This window comes from Canis lupus, chromosome 12 (genome assembly GCF_003254725.2).
Source record: "Canis lupus dingo isolate Sandy chromosome 12, ASM325472v2, whole genome shotgun sequence".
Classification (NCBI taxonomy): domain Eukaryota; kingdom Metazoa; phylum Chordata; class Mammalia; order Carnivora; family Canidae; genus Canis; species Canis lupus.
This window is the reverse complement of record NC_064254.1, coordinates 1414012-1433484: the sequence shown is the minus strand read 5'-3', so window position 1 is coordinate 1433484 and position 19473 is coordinate 1414012. Positions and strand designations below refer to the sequence as shown.

The 19473-nt window shown below is 54.2% G+C and overlaps 2 protein-coding genes across 4 annotated transcripts; both read left to right on the top strand.

The window, feature by feature from the left end:
* Nucleotides 1-276: 276 nt before the first annotated feature.
* SLC44A4 (solute carrier family 44 member 4) lies at nt 277-12780 on the top strand. Of its 2 annotated transcripts, XM_049091958.1 has the most exons (21): nt 277-385; nt 2299-2347; nt 2887-2960; nt 3100-3178; nt 3953-4052; nt 4132-4257; nt 4394-4454; nt 5779-5866; nt 5949-6032; nt 6282-6517; nt 6623-6722; nt 7329-7424; nt 7717-7816; nt 10303-10556; nt 10657-10751; nt 10825-10928; nt 11034-11107; nt 11326-11396; nt 11504-11598; nt 11671-11755; nt 12536-12780. In XM_049091958.1, exons 1-21 carry the CDS (start codon nt 352-354, stop codon nt 12655-12657), a joined length of 2127 nt encoding a protein of 708 aa, XP_048947915.1. In that variant the 5' UTR covers nt 277-351; the 3' UTR covers nt 12658-12780. The 2 variants fall into 2 exon arrangements, with proteins under 2 accessions (XP_048947915.1, XP_048947916.1); XM_049091959.1 differs by lacking the exons at nt 6282-6517; nt 6623-6722.
* A 359-nt stretch (nt 12781-13139) lies between these two features.
* NEU1 (neuraminidase 1) lies at nt 13140-17481 on the top strand. Of its 2 annotated transcripts, XM_025418245.3 has the most exons (7): nt 13140-13321; nt 13793-13985; nt 14975-15003; nt 15106-15237; nt 16051-16233; nt 16412-16634; nt 16739-17481. In XM_025418245.3, exons 1-7 carry the CDS (start codon nt 13163-13165, stop codon nt 16963-16965), a joined length of 1146 nt encoding a protein of 381 aa, XP_025274030.1. In that variant the 5' UTR covers nt 13140-13162; the 3' UTR covers nt 16966-17481. The 2 variants fall into 2 exon arrangements, with proteins under 2 accessions (XP_025274030.1, XP_025274029.1); XM_025418244.3 differs by having other exon boundaries at nt 13144-13321; nt 14975-15237.
* The last annotated feature ends 1992 nt before the right edge of the window (nt 17482-19473 follow it).

Genomic DNA, 19473 nt, shown 5'->3' with positions numbered 1-19473 from the left:
ACCAGGGTGGTCAGGGTCCAGTTGATGGCTAAAAGGCCAACCTCAATCAACACTGGATCTTTGGGAGGAGAGCATAGGTGTGAGTGTACCACAGCTAGAGTAATTTGCAAAAACCTGAAGGATTTCCTTAGAGTGTGTTGTGGCCCATGGAACCCCGCTGCAAGCAGCCCTGAGCCGGTCACGGGCTTGGCCTTCCAGTCCTCTCCAGGGCACTGCCCAGGCTCTGCGTGCAGGAGGAACTAGTGTGTCAGGACCACAGGCGGAGGTGGGGCTGTGACGTGTGGGAGGGCGGGGCGGGCAGCAGGTGAGTCGTTAGGTCTCCCTGGCTCCGAGCACTCGGGAGACCGAACCATGGGGGGAAAACAGGACAGGAATGAGGCCTATGGTGAGTCTGAGGGTGAGGCTGTGGTGTGAGGCCCAGGATGGGAGCAGGGGCGGCCAGCCTGGGCCAGCTCTGGGGGAATGATGGTTGGGGCTGGCCCCAGGGAGAGAAGCTGAGGGAAGTCCTGGATCCCTGAAGGGAGGGTCTGGAAAGAGCTCATGGAAGGAAGTAGAGTCAGAGTCCTGGGAGGAAGATGGGGTTCAGGAGCTGAGGTCCTTCACCTGGGAGCTTTTGGGGAGTGAGGCTGGGGTCTTGTGAGGAGTTGGGGCTGGAATCTGGGTCCCTCAGGGCAGGGCCCTGGAAAGCAAAGCCTGAATGGCAAAAGGCAGGGTCAGTGTCCTGAACAGGAAGATGGGGCTCGGGGACTGGGAGGGTCTACGTGCTGCAGAGCCGGTGAGGGGCGAGGCTGGGGTCTGGGCCCCTGTCAGGAGGTGGGGTTTCAGCCTTAGACCCTGGGTCTCTGAAGGGAAAAGGTGCTAGAAGTTGGCCTGCCAGGGTCTGTGTGAGCAGTAATGGCAGGAGTGGGGTGTGTCTGGGGGTTCCTGTGAGGTGTTAGGCTGGAGGTTTCAGTGGAGAGGGGACCGGGGCCTGCCTCTGGGGTCTCTGTTAGGAGGGGGGCCTTCTCAGGATATCGTGAGAGACAGGGGTAGGGACTTCACAAGGGGTTCGTGAAGGGTAAGGCCTGAGGGGAGCAGGAACAGGGAGCCTATCTGCACTCTGTGAGAAACCAGGGCCAGGAGCCTGTCCCAGAGACCCTGAAGATTAGGGGTGGGGGGTCTAGAGGAGAAGGAACTGGAGCGGCAGCCTCTGGAATCCCCATGAACAGTGAGGGTCCCTTGGGGCTTGGGGGTCTGAGCCCCAGGTCTGCGTGGGAGGGAATCTCAAGAGGGAGGGGCCTCTCAGAGGCAGAAGTCGGGCCCAAGCAGGTCAGGGGAAGGAGCCAGAAAGACTCCCCAGTAGACTTCCTGGAACAGCTTTGGGTCAATCATTGATCTCACGTCTGAGAGCCATGGAGGGACAGAGTCCAGAACACCTAAAGAAAATGAATCCCACCCCTTCCCACACTCTTGCCCAGCCCTCTGTCCCCGCTCCTCTCCTCGGTGCCAACAGGGGACCCTAGCTGCAGGCCCCACCTCCTCCCCGTGTGTACTCAGGGAGGACCAGGAACAGGACATGGCCACAATCGAAACCGCCCACAGTCTCAACAGCCAGGCTTAGGTATCACCCTGACTGCTCACCCAGAGACTGGCAGTAGCCTGGGGTCCCCTTTAGCAGAGATGAGGTGGGGAGCAGGAAAATAGGGGCCCTCCTTGTAGGAGTTAATGCCTTGGGCTCCAGGCTCTTTCCCCATGGCCTTGGGCCAGAGGGCGGAGGTAGGGCTGGGGCAGCTGTGGGGAGGGGCTGTGACCTCCCTCAGGTGCTGCTGTGGATCTGCGCCCACCCTGGTTGGAGTACAGGGAGCGGAGAGGGATAAGGATTGGGGCGTAAGAGCCAGAGGTGGCTTGACTCAGAGTCCCACATCGCAGGGGAGGGAGACACAGGACAAATGGGGCAGGAAGTGAGCAGGAGGTGAAGGCTATATCCCTGGCTGCCAGCCTCAAGATAGGAGCTGGAATCAACCTGAAAAGACCCCCCTTCCCCCTCCTTCCAAAGCCAACTTGGTAGAATTCGTGGTGAGCAGTCAAGCTGCTGACCAGGCCCTAATCCCACCTCTGTCTCCTACTCTCCAATTCTCCTGTCAGCCCTACCCCAGTCCATCTCCCCACCTCCTCCCACCTTGAACTCTGGAGGGACAGGGGCATCCTGGGCCCCGGTAGGATCCCGCTTCAGGGCAGGATGCAGATGCAGGAGGGACAGGAGATGGGGAGCCATCTGCTCAGGGCCTCACTCTCCATACTCCTGCCCGTACCTCTCAGGGAAACCGGCCAAATATGACCCCTCCTTTCGAGGTCCCATCAGGAACAGGTAAGTTCTGGGCACTGCCTCCAATTAGGGGGTGGGGGATCTTGATTTTGCTTTGTATTTTACTGAAATATTGGTAAGAAGGTCATAAAAAAGAGAACTCCTGCCCCAGGAGAATGATGCCCATGGGTGAATGTTTGAGTCTGGAGCGGGCACAAGGGGGCTTCTGGGGTGCTGGGATGTTCTGTTTCTTGACCTGGGCGTGTGCTCTTTGGGCAAATTCATCCAGCCAGGCACTTATGAGGTGTTCACTTCTCTGTGTCATACTTCAGAAGTATTTCTGTCACCCAAAAAATGGTTATTTTGGTGTGGTTTTTTTTTGTTTTTTGGGGTTATTTTGGTGCCCTCTCCTTCCTGAGGACACATGGAAACAATCACTTGTATTTATTTCCTGGTGCATTGTGAGAAAAAGATTTTCTTAGAAAAATAAAATAAAACCTACTGAGGCCCATTCTCCAGCATCCCCCAAACTCCAACTTGTGATACCTCTAGGCCACATGCCCTGCCTCCCCCTCCAAAGGCTTCCCCCGCTTCTCTCCCAGGAGCTGCACAGATGTCATCTGCTGTGTCCTCTTCCTTCTCTTCATTCTGGGTTACATCGTGGTGGGGATCGTGGGTGAGTTTCCAGCAGCGGAGCAGCATGGGGGCAGTGGCTGGGGGCAGGAACCAGGGCAGGAGCCATCCCTGAGGCTGCTCCCCACCACCTCACCCCGAAGTCCGGCCCTCTGGTGATTCATCTCTGTGTCTGCTTCCAGCTTGGGTGTATGGAGACCCCCGGCAAGTCCTCTACCCCAGGAACTCTACTGGGGCCTACTGTGGGGTGGGAGCCAACAAGTGAGTATGAAGGCAGGGAGAGGGGCAGACGAGAGGTGAGGTGGACAGCGGGCAGAGAACACGATCCCGGCACTCAGGCTCCAGCTCCTTCCTCTGTTGCTCACCTGCCACTATCCTCTCTGAGTCTCACCACTCTAAGCCACATTGAAGAGCCTCCATTCCTGGCCAGTTGGCTTTTGAGTGTCCCAGTAATGGGAGACAGAACCATGGTTAAGTGCATAGGTTTTAAAGTTCAGAATTTGGCATTTGAGTCCCCAGCTGGGCTCAGTAGGTTCTGGTCGCATGGCTTTGGGCAAGGTGGTCAACCAGTCTGAGCTTTGATTTCTTCACCTGAAACACCGGGGTGATCCCCGAAGCCATGCCATCAGTTCCGCATGCAGGACGCTTCCAGTAAATAATAAAACCTTAACAATTATGCAGGGTTTACTACGTTCCAGGCAGATGGTGTACTTTGCACACACAAGCTCATTCAAGCCCTGTGAAGTAGGTACTATTGCCTTACACCTGATGGAATTGAGGCAGTGGGCAGTGAAGTGACTTGCTCAAGGTCATAAAATTCTTAACATTTGTTAGCAGTTCCGATGCTCAATTACTCTAGAAAATTTTCCGGTGCTTCCTGTATCTCCCCAGCTGACCTGAGCTTCTTAAGGCCAGTTGCTGAGCAGTGTGCATCAGGGTGTGGGCCCCCCACCACCCTCCGCTGGGCCCTGGCAGTCCTCCCCTCTCCTCGCACCTGACGAGGACCTGAGACCCACACTTCCTTCCCTCCCGCAGAGATAAACCATATCTTCTCTACTTCAACATCTTCAGCTGCGTCCTAACCGCCAATGTCATCACAGTCGCTGAGAATGGCCTGCAGTGTCCCACACCCCAGGTCAGACCCTGGGACCTGCCTTTACCCAGATGGCCCCAGGGTCCAGGCCCCAGCTCCTCAGCATGCTCTCTGCCCCCAGGTGTGTGTGTCCTCCTGCCCCGAGGACGCATGGACCGTGGAGGTCAACCAGCTCTCAGAGAAGGTGGGGGAGGTCTTCTACACGGCAAACAGGAACTTTTGTCTGCCAGGGGTGCCCTGGGATATGGTGAGAGCTGCCTGTAATGTCATTGCTGTGGTCAAGGAGGAGTCACATGGGTGGGGGAAGGGGACTATGGTACTGGTGTTGTGGGGGCTCCCTCCTTCATCCTGCTCTGTGTCTACGTGTCCTCCCCGGCTCCCAGCCAGTGATCCAGAGTCTGCAGCAGGAGCTCTGCCCCGGTTTCCTCCTCCCTTCCACTCCAGGTGAGAAGCTGCATTCTCTCCTCGGGCAGCATCTAGTCCTATTTTCTTATTGCTCAAATGAAGAAACCAGGCCCAGAAAGAGTAAAGCCATACAGCTTGTCTGGCAGGACTGGAATTAGCACTCGGTCTTCATTTCACTCTCCGCAGCCTGATCCTGTAGTCAGATGCTCTGTTTATCGCGCACGTGCTGGGCACCAGGCACCCAGGAGAGACGCAGGGCAGATGCTGCTTCCTGTTTGAGCTACATTTTAGGGGCAGAGATCAGAGATGTTGGCAAAGACATTGCATGAGTGTTTCAGGGAAACACACCTGGGAAAATATACCCACACACGTTAATGTCTGTGCACTGGGAACAGACTAGATGTCCATCCCTACTCACAAGCAAACGTGGCTGGGTGATTGGGATCATAATTGACTTTTCAATTTTTCCTATATGTTCTTCTTTCCAATAGTCAAAGTTATTTTTTAATAGAAGAAAATTTTAATTATAGCATGAGAAACAATACCCGATTTTCGATATAAGTACAATACAAAGTAGCTCAAACGAATGCTCCAAACCCAGATCTAGATTCCAGCACTTTCCAATCCTGTGGTCTTGGACCAATAACTCAACCTCTCTGAGCCTTTTTTCCTCACCTTTAGAATGTAAATGCCAAAGCCAGCCTGCTTAGTAAAGTCATTGGGAGGGTGGAGATAAATGGCTCTTTAGGCACATAATAGGTGCCTTAGAAGATGGGAAAGGGGTGAGAAGGCTTCTTGGAGGACAGGACATGGAGATGGAGCTCAACTGGGAGTAATGGATGGGACTTTTTGACAGAGAACGCTCAGTGAGAAGGTCGCCAGAGAGCAGAGGTATAGAGGTGAGGGGAAAGTGGGCTGAGCCCCAATGCAGGGGCTTTGAACTGGCCAGGGAGCACGGGCACTCCAGAGCAGAGCTTCTGGAAGTGTCTGAGCTGCAGAATGATGTAGAGCCTTAGAATGATGAAGCATAGTCTCCCTGGTTCTCGAGAGTGGTGGGTTATAATGGTGGGTTAAGGGTGGAGTGTAAGAGTCAGGCCAGAGGAAATGAGGGTCTCAACCCGGAAGCAGCAAGGACTGGAGGAAGAGGGGTCCTGAGAGACAGTGAAGGAAGCTGGACAGGGCTGTGTGGGGCAGGAGCGCCCTCTTGGCTGTGCAGTCAGGAGCAGCTCTCTGTGGGGAGGTCAAAGCCCATCTCTCTCCTCCCTTCCCTAAGGCCCACTGGGGCTCTGGGTGGAGGCCAGAGGCCTTGAAGGTAAAACTCTGGGCCCTCCCACCCAGGAGCCCGCTGGTTCTCTCCCTCCAGCTCTGGGGCGTTGTGTTCCGTTCTTGAATAGCACTCCACCTGAACTCCCAGGGATCTCCAGCAACACCTCCATCTCCCAGGGGATCAGGTGGGCATCCTCCTGTCCCCGCATCTCCGTCCCACACCCTTCCCCGGCAGCAGCCCCACCCGACTCTGTCCCTCTCCAACAGTGGTCTTTTTGACATCCTCAACGCCCGAGACATCAGTGTTAAGATCTTTGAAGATTTTGCCCAATCCTGGTATTGGATTCTCACGTGAGTCACCGATTCTCCTACTCCCTCCTTCCCTGCTGCCCTCCCCAATCCTCTGTCTCCTAGCCCAACATCTGAAACAGAGACTTGGACAGAGAAGGAGCCAGAGCTCAGAACTGACCCCAAACCCAACGAGATTTATAAGAAAAAGGGAGTCTAACCTGAGGATATTGAGAGTGTGAGGCATTTGGGAGCTTCTGAAAGGGATAAGATTTAGGGGGGAGGGCCTCACCTACCCCACCCTGCCTGCAGTGCCCTAGGTGTGGCTCTGGTCTTGAGCCTGCTGTTTATCCTGCTTCTGCGCCTGGTGGCCGGGCCCCTGGTGCTAGTGCTGATCCTCGGGGTGCTGGGCGTGCTGGCATATGGCATCTACCACTGCTGGGAGGAGTACCGAGTGCTGCGGGATGAGGGTGCCTCCATCACCCAGCTGGGCATCACCACCAACCTCAGCGCCTACCGCAACGTTCAGGAGACCTGGCTGGCGGCCCGTGAGTGCCCCGCCCGGCCCCTCACCACCAACCACCCGAGGGCCGCCTGGGGCCGCGCTGGGCCCCGGCCTGACGCAGGCCTCTCTGCTGCCTGTCCACTCTCAGTGATCGTGCTGGCCGTGCTCGAAGGCATCCTGCTGCTGATGCTCATCTTCCTGCGGCAGCGGATTCGCATCGCCATTGCCCTCCTGGAGGAGGCCAGCAAGTCAGAACCTGTCCGGGAGGGAGATGGGGCAGAGGACAGGGGCAGAGGCATGGCGTGGCAGTGCTGGGAAGGTGGCCGGTGGCCCTGAAGGGGAAGGGCAGAAAGACGCTGCGGTTAACACGGCTGTGACTCAGCTTACCTGTCTGTGAAGTGGGGGCAATAGTTCTTACTTTGTAGAGGATTAAATGAGTTAGTGTCTTGGGTTCCCAGAACATGAAGCAGCCCCTCCATCAGGAGCAGCGTTGTGGTGGTGGTGGTGGTGGTGCAGAGCAGGAACCCAGGCAAGGAGGAGAAGCAGCAGCTTATTCACAACCAGGACCTACCTGCCAAATCTGTCAAAAGATCATACTTTAAGGACTCTATTCTCTTACTTGCCCTGAAGCCCTGAGGCTGCCCCAGGTGGCTTCTCTGATTCTTGAGCCTGATTTATTCCATTCAGTCCATTCCATTTTGTTCAATGAGGACCTACTGTGCACCCAGCCTGGGGGGCAGAGCAGGCCCTGGCAAGGACAGAGGCAGGGACCTGTCCAGGATCAGGCCCACTGGAAGGTGGGTGGGCGCTAGGGACTGCGGCCATAGCGATGGACTGCTTTTACCTCCCTACAGGGCTGTGGGGCACATGATGTCTACCCTGTTCTACCCACTGGTCACCTTTGTCCTCCTGCTCATTTGCATTGTCTATTGGGCCATGACCGCCCTGTATCCTTTGCCCACGTGGCAAGCCCTCCTGGGGCGGGGGTGAGGGCGGGATGGGGGGTAGGGGAAGGGGCAATATTTGCCAGTATGATGCTGTAGTGCAATTGGGAGAAAGTGCCCCTTCCTCTGGGCAGACACAGCCCTGTCCCTGGACAGAGTTGAAAGACTGAGCCCAGGCTGATTTCCAACACTTTGTGCAGTAAACAACCTGTACAAGTACCTGGGAAGATGTCCCTGAGGAGGGGACCTGTGGAGACCCCATGTGACTATACCTTCTTCCTTGACTACCCTCTGGGTACCTGGCTACATCAGGGCAACCCCAATACGTCCTCTGGGCGCCCAACGCCAGCTTGCCCAGCTGTGGGAAAGTGCAAATGAATACATCATGCAACCCTATGGTGAGGGAACTGCTATGGACATGGAGGGGGCACCAGTAGGGCTGGGGTGACCTGAGGGCCAGCTGGTCCAAATCCCTAATTGCTCGGCAGAGACTGAGGGCCAGAGAAAAAAAGGACTTCCCTCAAGGTCACACAACAGGCCCCCAGCAGAACCAGAAAGGGAGCTAGCCAGGGACTCCAGAGCTGGTTGTGCTCCCACTCAGCCACCCGTTACTCAGAGAAGGAAACAGGCTGGAGGCAGCATGCGGCCCTGGGAAAGCCCAGTACCAGCACTTCCACCCTCCCCTGGACTTGCCTCTGCCAGGAGGACTATGAGCCACTGCAGCCTCCAGTCTCAGTCCATTCATCTGTAAAATGGAGACAATCATACCTGCCTCTGGGGGTGGCTGAGAAGATTGAACGACATCAGGCACATAAAGTGCTTTGTACAATGTCTGGCACCTGATAAGAGCTGATAACTGTAGATGGGTGTTGTTTGGTTTTTTAAAGTCTTTTTCCCTGCGAACGCAGTGCCCGAGGCAATAGGCAGGCAGGAGTCCTGGGGGAAGAGCAGAGAAAGAAGCTGCTTCCCCGCACTCTCCCCTGCAAGGTTCCCAGAAAGTGGCCCCAGACTGCAGGGCATTTGCTGTTCTCAGAGCCTTCATGCGGCCACTTCTGGAGGCAGGGACCAGCGGCTTTGCTCAGGGCATTCGCACTCTAATACAGGCAAGGGAGGCTGGTTTACATTTAGGGAGGACCCACCCTGTGCCAGGCACCAGCTATGCAAAGCTCCAAATGACCTGGTTCTTCCTTCCAGCTTGCTCAGGATCTAGCAGCAGAGACTGACACAAACCCACAATTACAAAGCGGGACGGTGGTTTATATTCTTATTGTAAAATTTCAAACACACACTCAGCAATTTCATCAATTCTCAAGATTTTTGTCACATTTGCTGGGAAGGGTTGTTTTTTTACTTCTGTGTTTTTTATTTTTTATTATGGAGATTTTGAAACACATACAAACCCTCAATTTCCCACTGTCCTTGTTTTCCTTTCTTTTCTTTTTTTTTTTAATTTATTTATTCACGAGAGACAGAAAGAGGCAGAGACACAGACAGAGGGAGAAGCAGGCTCCCCGTGGGGACCCCAATGAGGGACTGATCCCAGGACCCCGGGATCCTGAACTGAGCCAGAGGCAGATGTCCCCACACACTATCCTTGTTTTCATCCATCTCCACCCACCCCCTCTGTTCCCACAATTCTTTTTTTCGGAGTTTCCTTAAAGGCAAATTCTGGACATAAGTGCCAATCCACCTGTAAACACATCAGATTGAGTCTGGACATACAATGACTTTTTACTTTTCTTTTTTAAGTAATCTCTACCCCCCAGTGTGAAACTCAAACTCACAACCCGAGATCAAGAGTCACATGCTCTACTGATTGAGCCAGCTGGGCACCCCGACAGATAAGTATTTTCAGGGCCCCTGGGTGGTTACGCATCTGACTCTTGATTTCAGCTCAAGTCATGATCTCAGGGTGGTGGGATTAAGCCCTGTGTCATGTTCCCTGCTCAGTGGGGAGTCTGCTTCTCCTTTTTTTTTTTTTAAAGATTCATTCATTCATTCATTCATTCATTCATTCATTCCTGAGAAAGGCAGAGACACAGGTAGAGGGAGAAGCGGGCTCCATGCAGAGCCCGATGTGGGACTCGGTCCCTGAACTCCAGAATCACACCCTGGGCTGAAGGCAGATGCTCAACCACTGAGCCACCCAGGCGTCCCATGTTTCTCCCTCTCCCTCTGCCCCCGCCCCTGCTCACACTCTCCCTCTCTAAAATAAATTTTAAGAGCAGCCCCGGTGGCGCAGCAGTTTGGCGCCGCCTGCAGCCCGGGGTGTGATCCTGGAGACCCTGGATGAGTCCCACATCGGGCTCCCTGCATGGAGCCTGCTTCTCCCTCTGCCTGTGTCTCTGCCTCTCTCTGTGTCTCTCATGAATAAATAAATAAAATCTTTAAAAATAAAAAATAAAATAAATTTTAAAATCTTACAAAAGAAGCATAACCAAAAAAATAAAACAAAATAAATTTGAAAAAAAAACAAAAAGCATAACCACTCTACCATTATCACACCCAACAAGATTAAGAGTAACTCCTTTATACCATCTATACCCAGTCCATTCATTTTTGCTAGAAAGCATGTTGGTTGAAGTTGCAGGTGCTGTTTTAGAGGAGATTGCTGACTGAGTGCCAGGGAGAGAGCTAGGGGCTGGTCACACTTGCCTCCACACCATTAAGGCTGGGCCTGCGTAGACTGGGAGCTCTTGTACCCACTTGGAGCCTGGAGGAAAACTAATCACTGTCACACAGTAGGCAGTATGAACCCAACACGAACCCGGAGAAGGATCTCCTGGAAGGAAGTGGCTTCCTCAGCTGGGGGCGGCTGCTATTCTCTCTCTACTCCGGGAGTGGCAGGAGTTGGCTGGGAGTGAGCCTACTCTGTCACCCCCAGGCCCAGCCAGTGAACTCCTCGTGCCCAGGGCTGAGGTGTATCTTCCAGAGCTACTCATCCACGGGCCTGGTTCAGCGTTCTCTCTTCAACTTGCAAATCTATGTGGTCCTGGCACTATTCTGGACTGTCAACTGGGTACTGGCCCTGGGCCAGTGTGTCCTGGCTGGGGCCTTTGCCTCCTTCTACTGGGCTTTCCAGAAGCCCCAGGACATCCCCACCTTCCCCCTGAGCTCTGCCTTCATCCGTACACTCCGGTAAGGTCAGGGCAAGGGGGCTGGGAATGGGGAGCCTGGGAGCCTCAGGGGTCCTGGAGCCATCTCTGCCCACGCACCCCGCCCCCCAACCCTCCTGCAGCTACCACACTGGGTCGCTGGCCTTTGGAGCTCTCATCCTGACCCTCGTGCAGATGGCCCGAGTCATTCTGGAGTACATTGACAACAAACTGAGAGGTGAGCAGCTGGCCCCTCAGGGAGGGGCTGTCAGGGGCCAGTGACCAAACATAAGCTCCCCCTTTACTCCCAGGATCCCAGAACCCTATGGCCCGCTGCATCATGTGCTGCTTTAAGTGCTGCCTCTGGTGTCTGGAGAAGTTTATCAAGTTCCTAAACCGCAATGCCTACATCATGGTGAGCCCCACTGCACAAGCAGCCCCTTGTTCTGGGGTTCCCTGGCCCAGGCCCCTGCCCTGGCAAGCTCCACACAGGTAATTCTGACTTTTCAACCTCACTCAGATCGCCGTCTACGGGAAGAATTTCTGTGTCTCCGCCAAAAATGCCTTCATGCTGCTCATGCGGAACATTGTCAGGTTGGGCTATCCTCCACCCCCCTGATCGCCCCCCCAAGGCCAGCTTCATGGGCATGCTGTGCTCTGAAGGGCCTCAAGCATGGCTTGTTGCTCTGCTGCCTCCATCTTGAAGTGTGAACCATTTTCATTTTGCATCTGTCACAGCAGCTGATATCGCCAATCCAGTTCCTGGCCCTGCCAGGCCCCTCATGCCTGACCCACCTCTACTTCCCATACAGGGTGGTTGTGCTGGATAAAGTTACAGACTTGTTGCTGCTCTTCGGGAAGCTGCTGGTGGTTGGAGGTGTTGGTAAGGGCCAGGGCTGGGAGTTACGGGGACAGAGGGCAGAGGCGCAAGGCATTGGAAGAGGTGACCACAGAGTAGTGGTGACACTGACCTTGACGCCTCTCCCACAGGGGTCCTGTCCTTTTTTTTTTTCACCGGTCGCATCCAGGGGCTGGGTAGACACTTTGAAAACCCCGCCCTCAACTACTACTGGCTGCCCATCATGGTGAGTGACTCCCCGGCTCTGCCTCACAAGCCAACCCCAGAAAGGAACTCTAAGGCGCCCTGTGTCTTCCAGGTCTCCATCCTGGGGGCCTATGTCATCGCCAGCGGCTTCTTCAGTGTTTTTGGCATGTGTGTGGACACACTCTTCCTCTGTTTCTGTGAGTGAACTCCCTACCACTTCCCCCACATTTCAAGGTACCAGATTGTTTAGGGGTTTTTGGGAGTTAAAGGAGCCAAAGTCAGAGGAAGCCTCCTCTGCCATCCTCAAACCAGGGATTTACAGAAGAAAGGAGGAAATGAGGTGCCAGACTGGCAGGATCTCCCAAGAAAGAGCATTTCAGCGCAAAGCCCTCTGGGACCTTTCCCTAGAAAATAGAAGGTACAAGTTAGCCACAAGAGCCTTCCCAGCAGGTGGCTGTAGTGAGTGGGGATTGTCTCACCCTCATATGACCTCGAACAATCCCGGGTTAATCCCCACACTTCAATTTATGTGGGTTTTTTTTTTTTTTTTTGATAAATATAGTACAATGTTGCACACGTATTTTCTTTTCCATAGGATTTTCTTAACATTTTATTTTCCTTAGCTCATTTTATTGTAAGAATACAATAACACAAAATATGTGTTAATTTGGGAGGGATCAAAAGCAACAGGCGGACTGTTGAATGCTGGGGGTCAGCTCCCCTAGTCGCTGTGTCCCTCAAGGGTCAGTTCTACACGCATGCAGGGTTTAGTATGCACTGCAGTCGGCAGTAGGCGGTCGGCATGCAGTTTCCATTAAGCCCTATCACGCTATGAAATGCTGGCCTCAGTTTACCGAGGAGACACTGAGGTTGCGCAGCCCGCCCAGTGGGTGCCAGGCGGCCTGCCCGGCCTCCCCGACTCTCCCGGGACTCCCCCCCTCCCCGGGGTCCGCTCTAACGGTCCTGTTGCGGCTCAGTGGAAGACCTGGAGAGGAACGACGGCTCGGCGGACCGGCCCTACTACATGTCCAAAACCCTTCTCAAGATCCTAAGCAAGAAGAACGAGGCCCTCCCGGGGCACAAGAAGAGGAAGAAGTGAGAGACGCGCCCGACCCAGGGCAGCACCCCTCCTGCACCGCCTCCGAGCCGCACCCCGCCCTCTAGATTTCGATTTCGTAGTTTTAAGAAAATTATTAAAGGTGGATATTTTGTTTTCTCAAAAGTCCGAGACCTTTGATTTTCTCCACGACGACTTGCAGCTCTTTTCCGCGGCCTGGCTCTTTAAGAGAGGCCCCGCCCCATACAACATCCCAGGGCGCCGGCCCTCGGTCCCACCCCGTCAGCTTCCAGTCTGGGGCCTGGGCTCGGGGCTTCGAAAGGAACCAACTGGAAGGCCCCGCTCCAGGGCGGAAGGATCACGTGCGGGGTCTGAGCGTGCGGGGCCCATCCGGGTCGCGGAAGTGGGGCCGCGGGCGGCCTCGGGGCGGGGCGAGCGGGCGGGCGGGGCGGGCGGGCGGGCGGGCGAGCCAAGGGCCTGGTCCGCTGACGCGCCGCAGCCCCAGTCTCGCCGTGGGCGCCCGGTCCCGGCGGCCGAGGAGGGGGCGATGGCGGGTCGGCCCGGCGCCGCGCTCCCGGGCAGACCCGGGGGCCCGCGGGTGCCGGGGTGCTGGGGCGGCTGGCGGGTTCGGGCACGCGCCGCGACCTTCCTGCTGCTGTGGCCGCTGGCCGGGTTGGGCGCGGGGATAAAGAACGACTTCAGTCTGGTGAGTGGCCCCGCATGTGTCCCCGTCCCCGGCCCACGCGGGTCGTTCAGGCGCAGGACCCCCGGGACAGCGTCCCCCGAGTCCCCTCTCCCGAGGGAGCCTCCCGCCCCCGGGCCCCGCCCTCCGTCCACTGCCAACCCCGCCTTCTCCCGGCCTTCGTGCCCCTGCCAGCCCCTGCCAGCCCCTGCCAGCCGAGCCCCCTCCGTTGGAGCTCCTTCCCCGTCGGTGGGCCGCCAGCCCCCGCCGCCCAGAGGCGCCTCCTCCCCTCGTCGCTCTCCCCGCTCCGAGCCCCCAGCTTGGCAGCCAACTCTCCTCCGGTGCCCTTCCTTATTCTGGGTGCCCCCCACCCCCGCTCTGAGCCCCCGCATCTTGCCCTTCCCAGGGAAACTCCGAACCACCCTTACTTTTCCTAAAGCCCGAAGTCTCCGGCCTCGTTCGTCCGCTGACCCTCCTTCCTTCCTCCGTTGGCAGGTGCAGCCGCTGGTCACCATGGAGCAGCTGCTGTGGGTGAGCGGCAGGCAGATCGGTAATGTGCACACCTTCCGAATCCCGCTCATTACGGCCACTCCTCGGGGTACGCTCCTTGCCTTCGCTGAGGCGAGGAAAATGTCCACGTCGGATGAAGGGGCCAAGTTCATCGCTCTCCGGAGATCCACTGACGAGGGTATAAGGACAACTGGGTGGCAGTGGCTGGTGTTAGGTCGTGTGAGTGGGGAGCTTGATCTGCCCGAGGGCCCTGAGGATGGTATAGAACCACTGGGAGGGCTGGAGGCCTGGTCCTTGAGGGGCAGAGGGGACTTAAGGAGGCAAGTAATTGGGATCCCTGGGTGGCTCAGCGGTTTAGCGCCTGCCTTTGGCCTAGGGCCTGATCCTGGAGTCTCGGGATCGAGTCCCACATCAGGCTTCTGGCATGGAGCCTGCTTCTCCTTCCTCCTGTGTCTCTGAGCCTCTCTCTATGTCTATCATAAATAAATAAATAAATCTTTATTAAAAAAAAAAAAAGGAAAGTAATCTAGAAATTGTGATCACCTAGGAGTTGAATACTTTTTTTTTTTTTGAACACTTGTTATATACTAACATATAGTTATAACATATACTAACATATAGATATAGTTATATACTAACATATAGTTATAACATATACTAACATATAGATATAGTTCAAGATTCCGTGACTACAGTTGTGAATAAGGCAGACCAAAAACTCCCTGCCCTTGTGGGGCTTATATTGTCTGTGGGGAGACAGATAGTAAACATAATAGGTAAATTTGGTTTTTGTGTTGGAAAGTGATCAATATAACAGAGATAAACAAAACAGGGTGCTGGAGATTGGCTGCAACTTTAAATAGATGACTTTTGAGGCAAAGAGGTGAGAATAACCCTGAGGAACAATGTAGCAGGCAGATGTCACAAGCCTGTGCAGGTCCTCCAAGAGAGAAGTATTTGAGGAATGGGAAGGAGGCTGGGGGACACAATGGAGAGAGAAAGAGCAGCATAGGTAAGGTCAGAGAGGTCAGGCGGGGCAGGTCTGGTAGGGCCTTGAGGCCACTCTAAGGCCTTGGGTCCCTAGCAAGAGGTAGAAATTAACAAAGAGTGGTTATACAGGGCACCTTTGGAGCACTCACCCTGGATTTCTTCTCTTTTTTTCTTCAGGCAGCACGTGGTCTCCAACAGCCTTCATCGTAAATGATGGGGAGACCCCAGATGGGCTGAACCTTGGGGCAGTGGTGAGCGATATGGAGACGGGAGTGGTATTCCTTTTCTATTCCCTCTGTGCTCACAAGGCTGGCTGCCAGGTGGCCTCCACCATGTTGGTGTGGAGCAAAGATGATGGTGTTTCCTGGAGCCCACCTCGGAATCTCTCCTTGGATATCGGCACTGAGATGTTTGCCCCTGGACCAGGCTCTGGCATTCAGGTCTCTATCCTTTTTTTTTTTTTTTTTTTTTTTTTTTTTAATTTTTGTTTATTTATGATAGTCACACACACACAGAGAGAGAGAGAGAAAGAGAGGCAGAGACATAGGCAGAGGGAGAAGCAGGCTCCATGCACCGGGAGCCCGACATGGGATTCGATCCCGGGTCTCCAGGATCGCGCCCTGGGCCAAAGGCAGGCGCTAAACCGCTGCACCACCCAGGGATCTCTAGGTCTCTGTCCTAAGAAGGGAGGAGGAGGCTGCCTTTTGGAGAGTCTGGGAGATGCCCCTAGTTGGACTTCTTCCCAGGGAGAAGGTCTTGTGAGGTCAGGTTCTTGCTTAGATGGGATCCCTTGGAAGAAAGGGACATCCTGGGAGGATGCCAAGGGAAGGTGGAATGTTGCCCTTGCCTTCCCATTGGGGGGTTGTCAGTAGGGCCATGCTGTTTCTTGTGGCACCCGTGCAGGCTGGAAAAAGGCACCCCTTCCTCTGAGCAGACACAAGCCCGTGCCAAGGGGCACAGCTTGGTGAGCTTGGCTAAGCTCCCATGCACCCATGTGGCTGGACCCCTTGTCTTGTGCACAGCCTATCCAGTGAATACCCTGCATGTCCTGAAGGAGCTTATTCTGCGCTTAGGGAGCGCTTTCATGAATAAGCTCCTTCATTTAGGCAGTGGGGGTTTGTGGGATCTTCAGCCAGGACAGGACTGAAGGGAGCCAGATGTGTTCTCACACTTAGGAGGTGACAGGCTCCCCTGCCCTGCCCACGAGCCCCTGCTGTATCTCCCTCAGTGACACCCAGCTTCCTTCCCCCCAGAAGCGGCACGATCCGCGGAAGGGCCGCCTCATCGTGTGTGGCCATGGGACGCTGGAGCGGGACGGGGTCTTCTGCCTCCTCAGTGATGACCACGGCGCCTCCTGGCGGTATGGTAGCGGCGTCAGCGGCATCCCGTATGGCCAGCCCAAGCGGGAGAACGATTTCAACCCTGACGAGTGCCAGGTCAGGAGCCCAGGGCCGCCCCAACCCAGTCCCCGCGCCCGGCCCCCCAGGCGCCATCGCACCCCTGGACCCAGGATCGGGCTGCCCACCCTGTGCCGTCCAGCCTGCGTCCTCAGGGGCGGGGTCCTTGGCACTGCCTCTCTCTGGGACCTCCTAAAGCCTTGTTCTCTCTCCTTAGCCCTATGAGCTCCCAGATGGCTCAGTCGTCATCAACGCCCGCAACCAGAACAACTACCACTGCCACTGCCGAATCGTCCTCCGCAGCTACGATGCCTGTGACACGATCCGGCCTCGAGACGTGACCTTTGACCCTGAGCTGGTAGATCCTGTGGTGGCTGCTGGGGCTGTAGCCACCGGCTCCGGCCTTGTCTTCTTCTCCAATCCAGCCCACCCAGAATTCCGTGAGTGTCGGGGGGTGGGGAGGGTGGGGGTGGGGCGTGAGGCCCTGTGGTCTGGAGCCGGCCTGGCCAGAACCCCTCCCTCCCCAATTCTCCACCCTCTGCAGGAGTGAACCTGACCCTGCGCTGGAGCTTCAGTAATGGTACCTCGTGGCGGAAGGAGACAGTCCAGCTGTGGCCAGGCCCCAGTGGCTACTCCTCACTGGCTGCCCTGGAGGGCAGTGTTGGGGGGAAGGACCAGGCCCCCCAGCTCTACGTCCTGTATGAGAAAGGCCGGAACCAGTACACAGAGAGCATTTCCCTGGCCAAAGTCAGTGTCTATGGCACACTCTGAGCTGTACACCTGCCACCAAAGTGGGAGGCCTGGACATTGTCCTCAGGACCCTGGGCCCATGGAGGATCTGCTAGAGATCCCTAAAAGACAGTTCCATCTTCCTTGAGACTCTAGCCTCTTGCAAAGCCAGTTTCTCTTTCACTCTGTTAGGACTGCAACTCTGGCTTCCTGCACACAGGAAGTCCTGCCCTCACTCTAGAGTGCTTCCCTGCACATCATTGCTGGCTCTGGCCCCCTACCCCTTCTGCCTTCCTGGGGTGATGATTGGTCCTTTGTTTAGGCAGGGCTAGGCAGGCCTGTAGAATTGAATAAATGTGAACTCAGGGAGTTGGAGAAGGCTGAGCTTCCTCTCCAGGGTAAGATACTAGCTATGGAGCGGGTTGGTGAAAGTCCTGGAAGGGCAATATTTGGATTCAGGGTAAAGAACTAGGTGCACCACCCACCTTGACTATTTATAAATCGAAATATTTGTAACTTAAACATTTTTAATGAAGGAGGAGGAGCATTTGTACAGTCTGTGTGATTGTGTTAATGTGCATCTTTGTGTCTGTTCTGCGTGTGCACTTTTAAGTGGCCAGGGAAGAGTTTTGAGGAAGAAGCTGGTGCATTTATTGCTCATGTAGCAAATTGAATCCTCCTTTCCCTTTTACCCTCTTCTTTATCACAGAAAAACAGATTCAATTTCATAGATGTAATGAGTGGCAGGGGGAGCCCCAAGGGATATTTAAAAATCTGCCCTGTTTTGTATTGCTGAGATGGAGTCCTCTGTGATGCAGGGCGCAGGTGCGTGAAATGCACATGGGAAGCCTCTCCCAGGCCAACATGGCAGAAAAATAAGCGTATGTGAGCAAATAGCACTATCCTAAGGCAGATGCTCTGAAGAGGATGGGCAGCCTACAGATGAGTGGGAAAGCCGTAGCTTTCCTGTTTGGAAAGAAAATACAAGGCCTAGATGAGGTGGTAAGAGTGGTAAAGATTGAGGAGTAAGGCCCATATCCACTTACAGTTAGAGGTTTATTTTACTTTTAACGTGCTTCTCTAAGAAATGTTAGGATAATTCATTCTGTCAGAAAAAATGGAATAATCTCACTGTATGTGAGGATATGGTGCAATTATATTTGATTCAGAATTTGTGATCAATAATGTAATACTTCAATTTTTTTCACTTACAGACATTTTATTTTTTTTTTTTTTTTAATTTTTATTTATTTATGATAGTTACAGAGAGAGAGAGAGAGAGCAGAGACACAGGCAGAGGGAGAAGCAGGCTCCATGCGCCAGGAGCCCGATGTGGGACTCGATCCCGGGTCTCCAGGATCGCGCCCCGGGCCAAAGGCAGGCGCCAAACCGCTGCGCCACCCAGGGATCCCACTTACAGACATTTTAAAAAGCATAAAGGTAGAGAAAATAGTTAATGAAACCCCACGTGTCCAATATTTGCTTCTTCTGATTCTTTTTTCATTTTTTCATTTCCTTTCCTTGGTTGAAATATTTTGTTTTGGTTTTTTTAAAATGTCTGGATACTCAGATTTTTTTTTTTTTAAGATTTAATTTATTCATGAGACACAGAGAGAGGCAGAGACACAGGCAGAGGGAGAAGCAGGCTCCACGCAGGGAGCCCGATGTGGGACTTGATCCCAGGACTCCAGGATCACACCCTGAGCTGAAGGCAGGTGCTGAACTGCTGAGCCACCCAGGCGTGCCTCACCCCTACATTCTTAAATATGCATCTCGTTCTTTAAAATGGAACATTTTATTTTATAACCATAATGCTATTGCCCACCCGAAATATTTAACAACTCTGGTATCATCTAATATCCAGTCAATGGGAAAATTTCATCAAATGTCTCAATATCTTGCTTATAGTTGTTTTTTTTTTTAATATTTTATTTATTTATTCATGAGAGACACGGGGCGGGGGGGAGCACAGACACAGGCAGAGGGAGAAGGAGGCTCCATGCAGGAAGCCCGATGTGGGACTCGATCCAGGGTCTTCAAGATCACACCCTGGGCTAAAGGCAGCACTAAACCGCTGAGCCACCTGGGCTGCCCCTTATAGTTGTTTTGTTCAAATCAGGATCCAAAGAAAACCTACATTACATTTTGATGCTGTTTTTTTTTTTTGGTTTTTTTTTTTTTGTTTTTGTTTATGATAGTCACAGAGAGAGAGAGAGAGAGAGGCAGAGACACAGGCAGAGGGAGAAGCAGGCTTCGTGTACCGGGAGCCCGATGTGGGATTCGATCCTGGGTCTCCAGGATCATGCCCTGGGCCAAAGGCAGGCGCCAAACCGCTGCGCCACCCAGGGATCCCTTGATGATGTTTCTTATGTCTAGGTAAATCCACAGTCTCACTTCCTCTCTTTCTGTTTCTTGATACCATCTATGCAGAAATAGGGGCATCTTCTTCCTCCATCCTTTGCATTTCCAGTTATCAAACCTGAAATTCCATTTGGAGGCAGTGTGTGTGTGTGGGGGGGCAACAGGAGGATAAGATTCCTTCCCAGATAG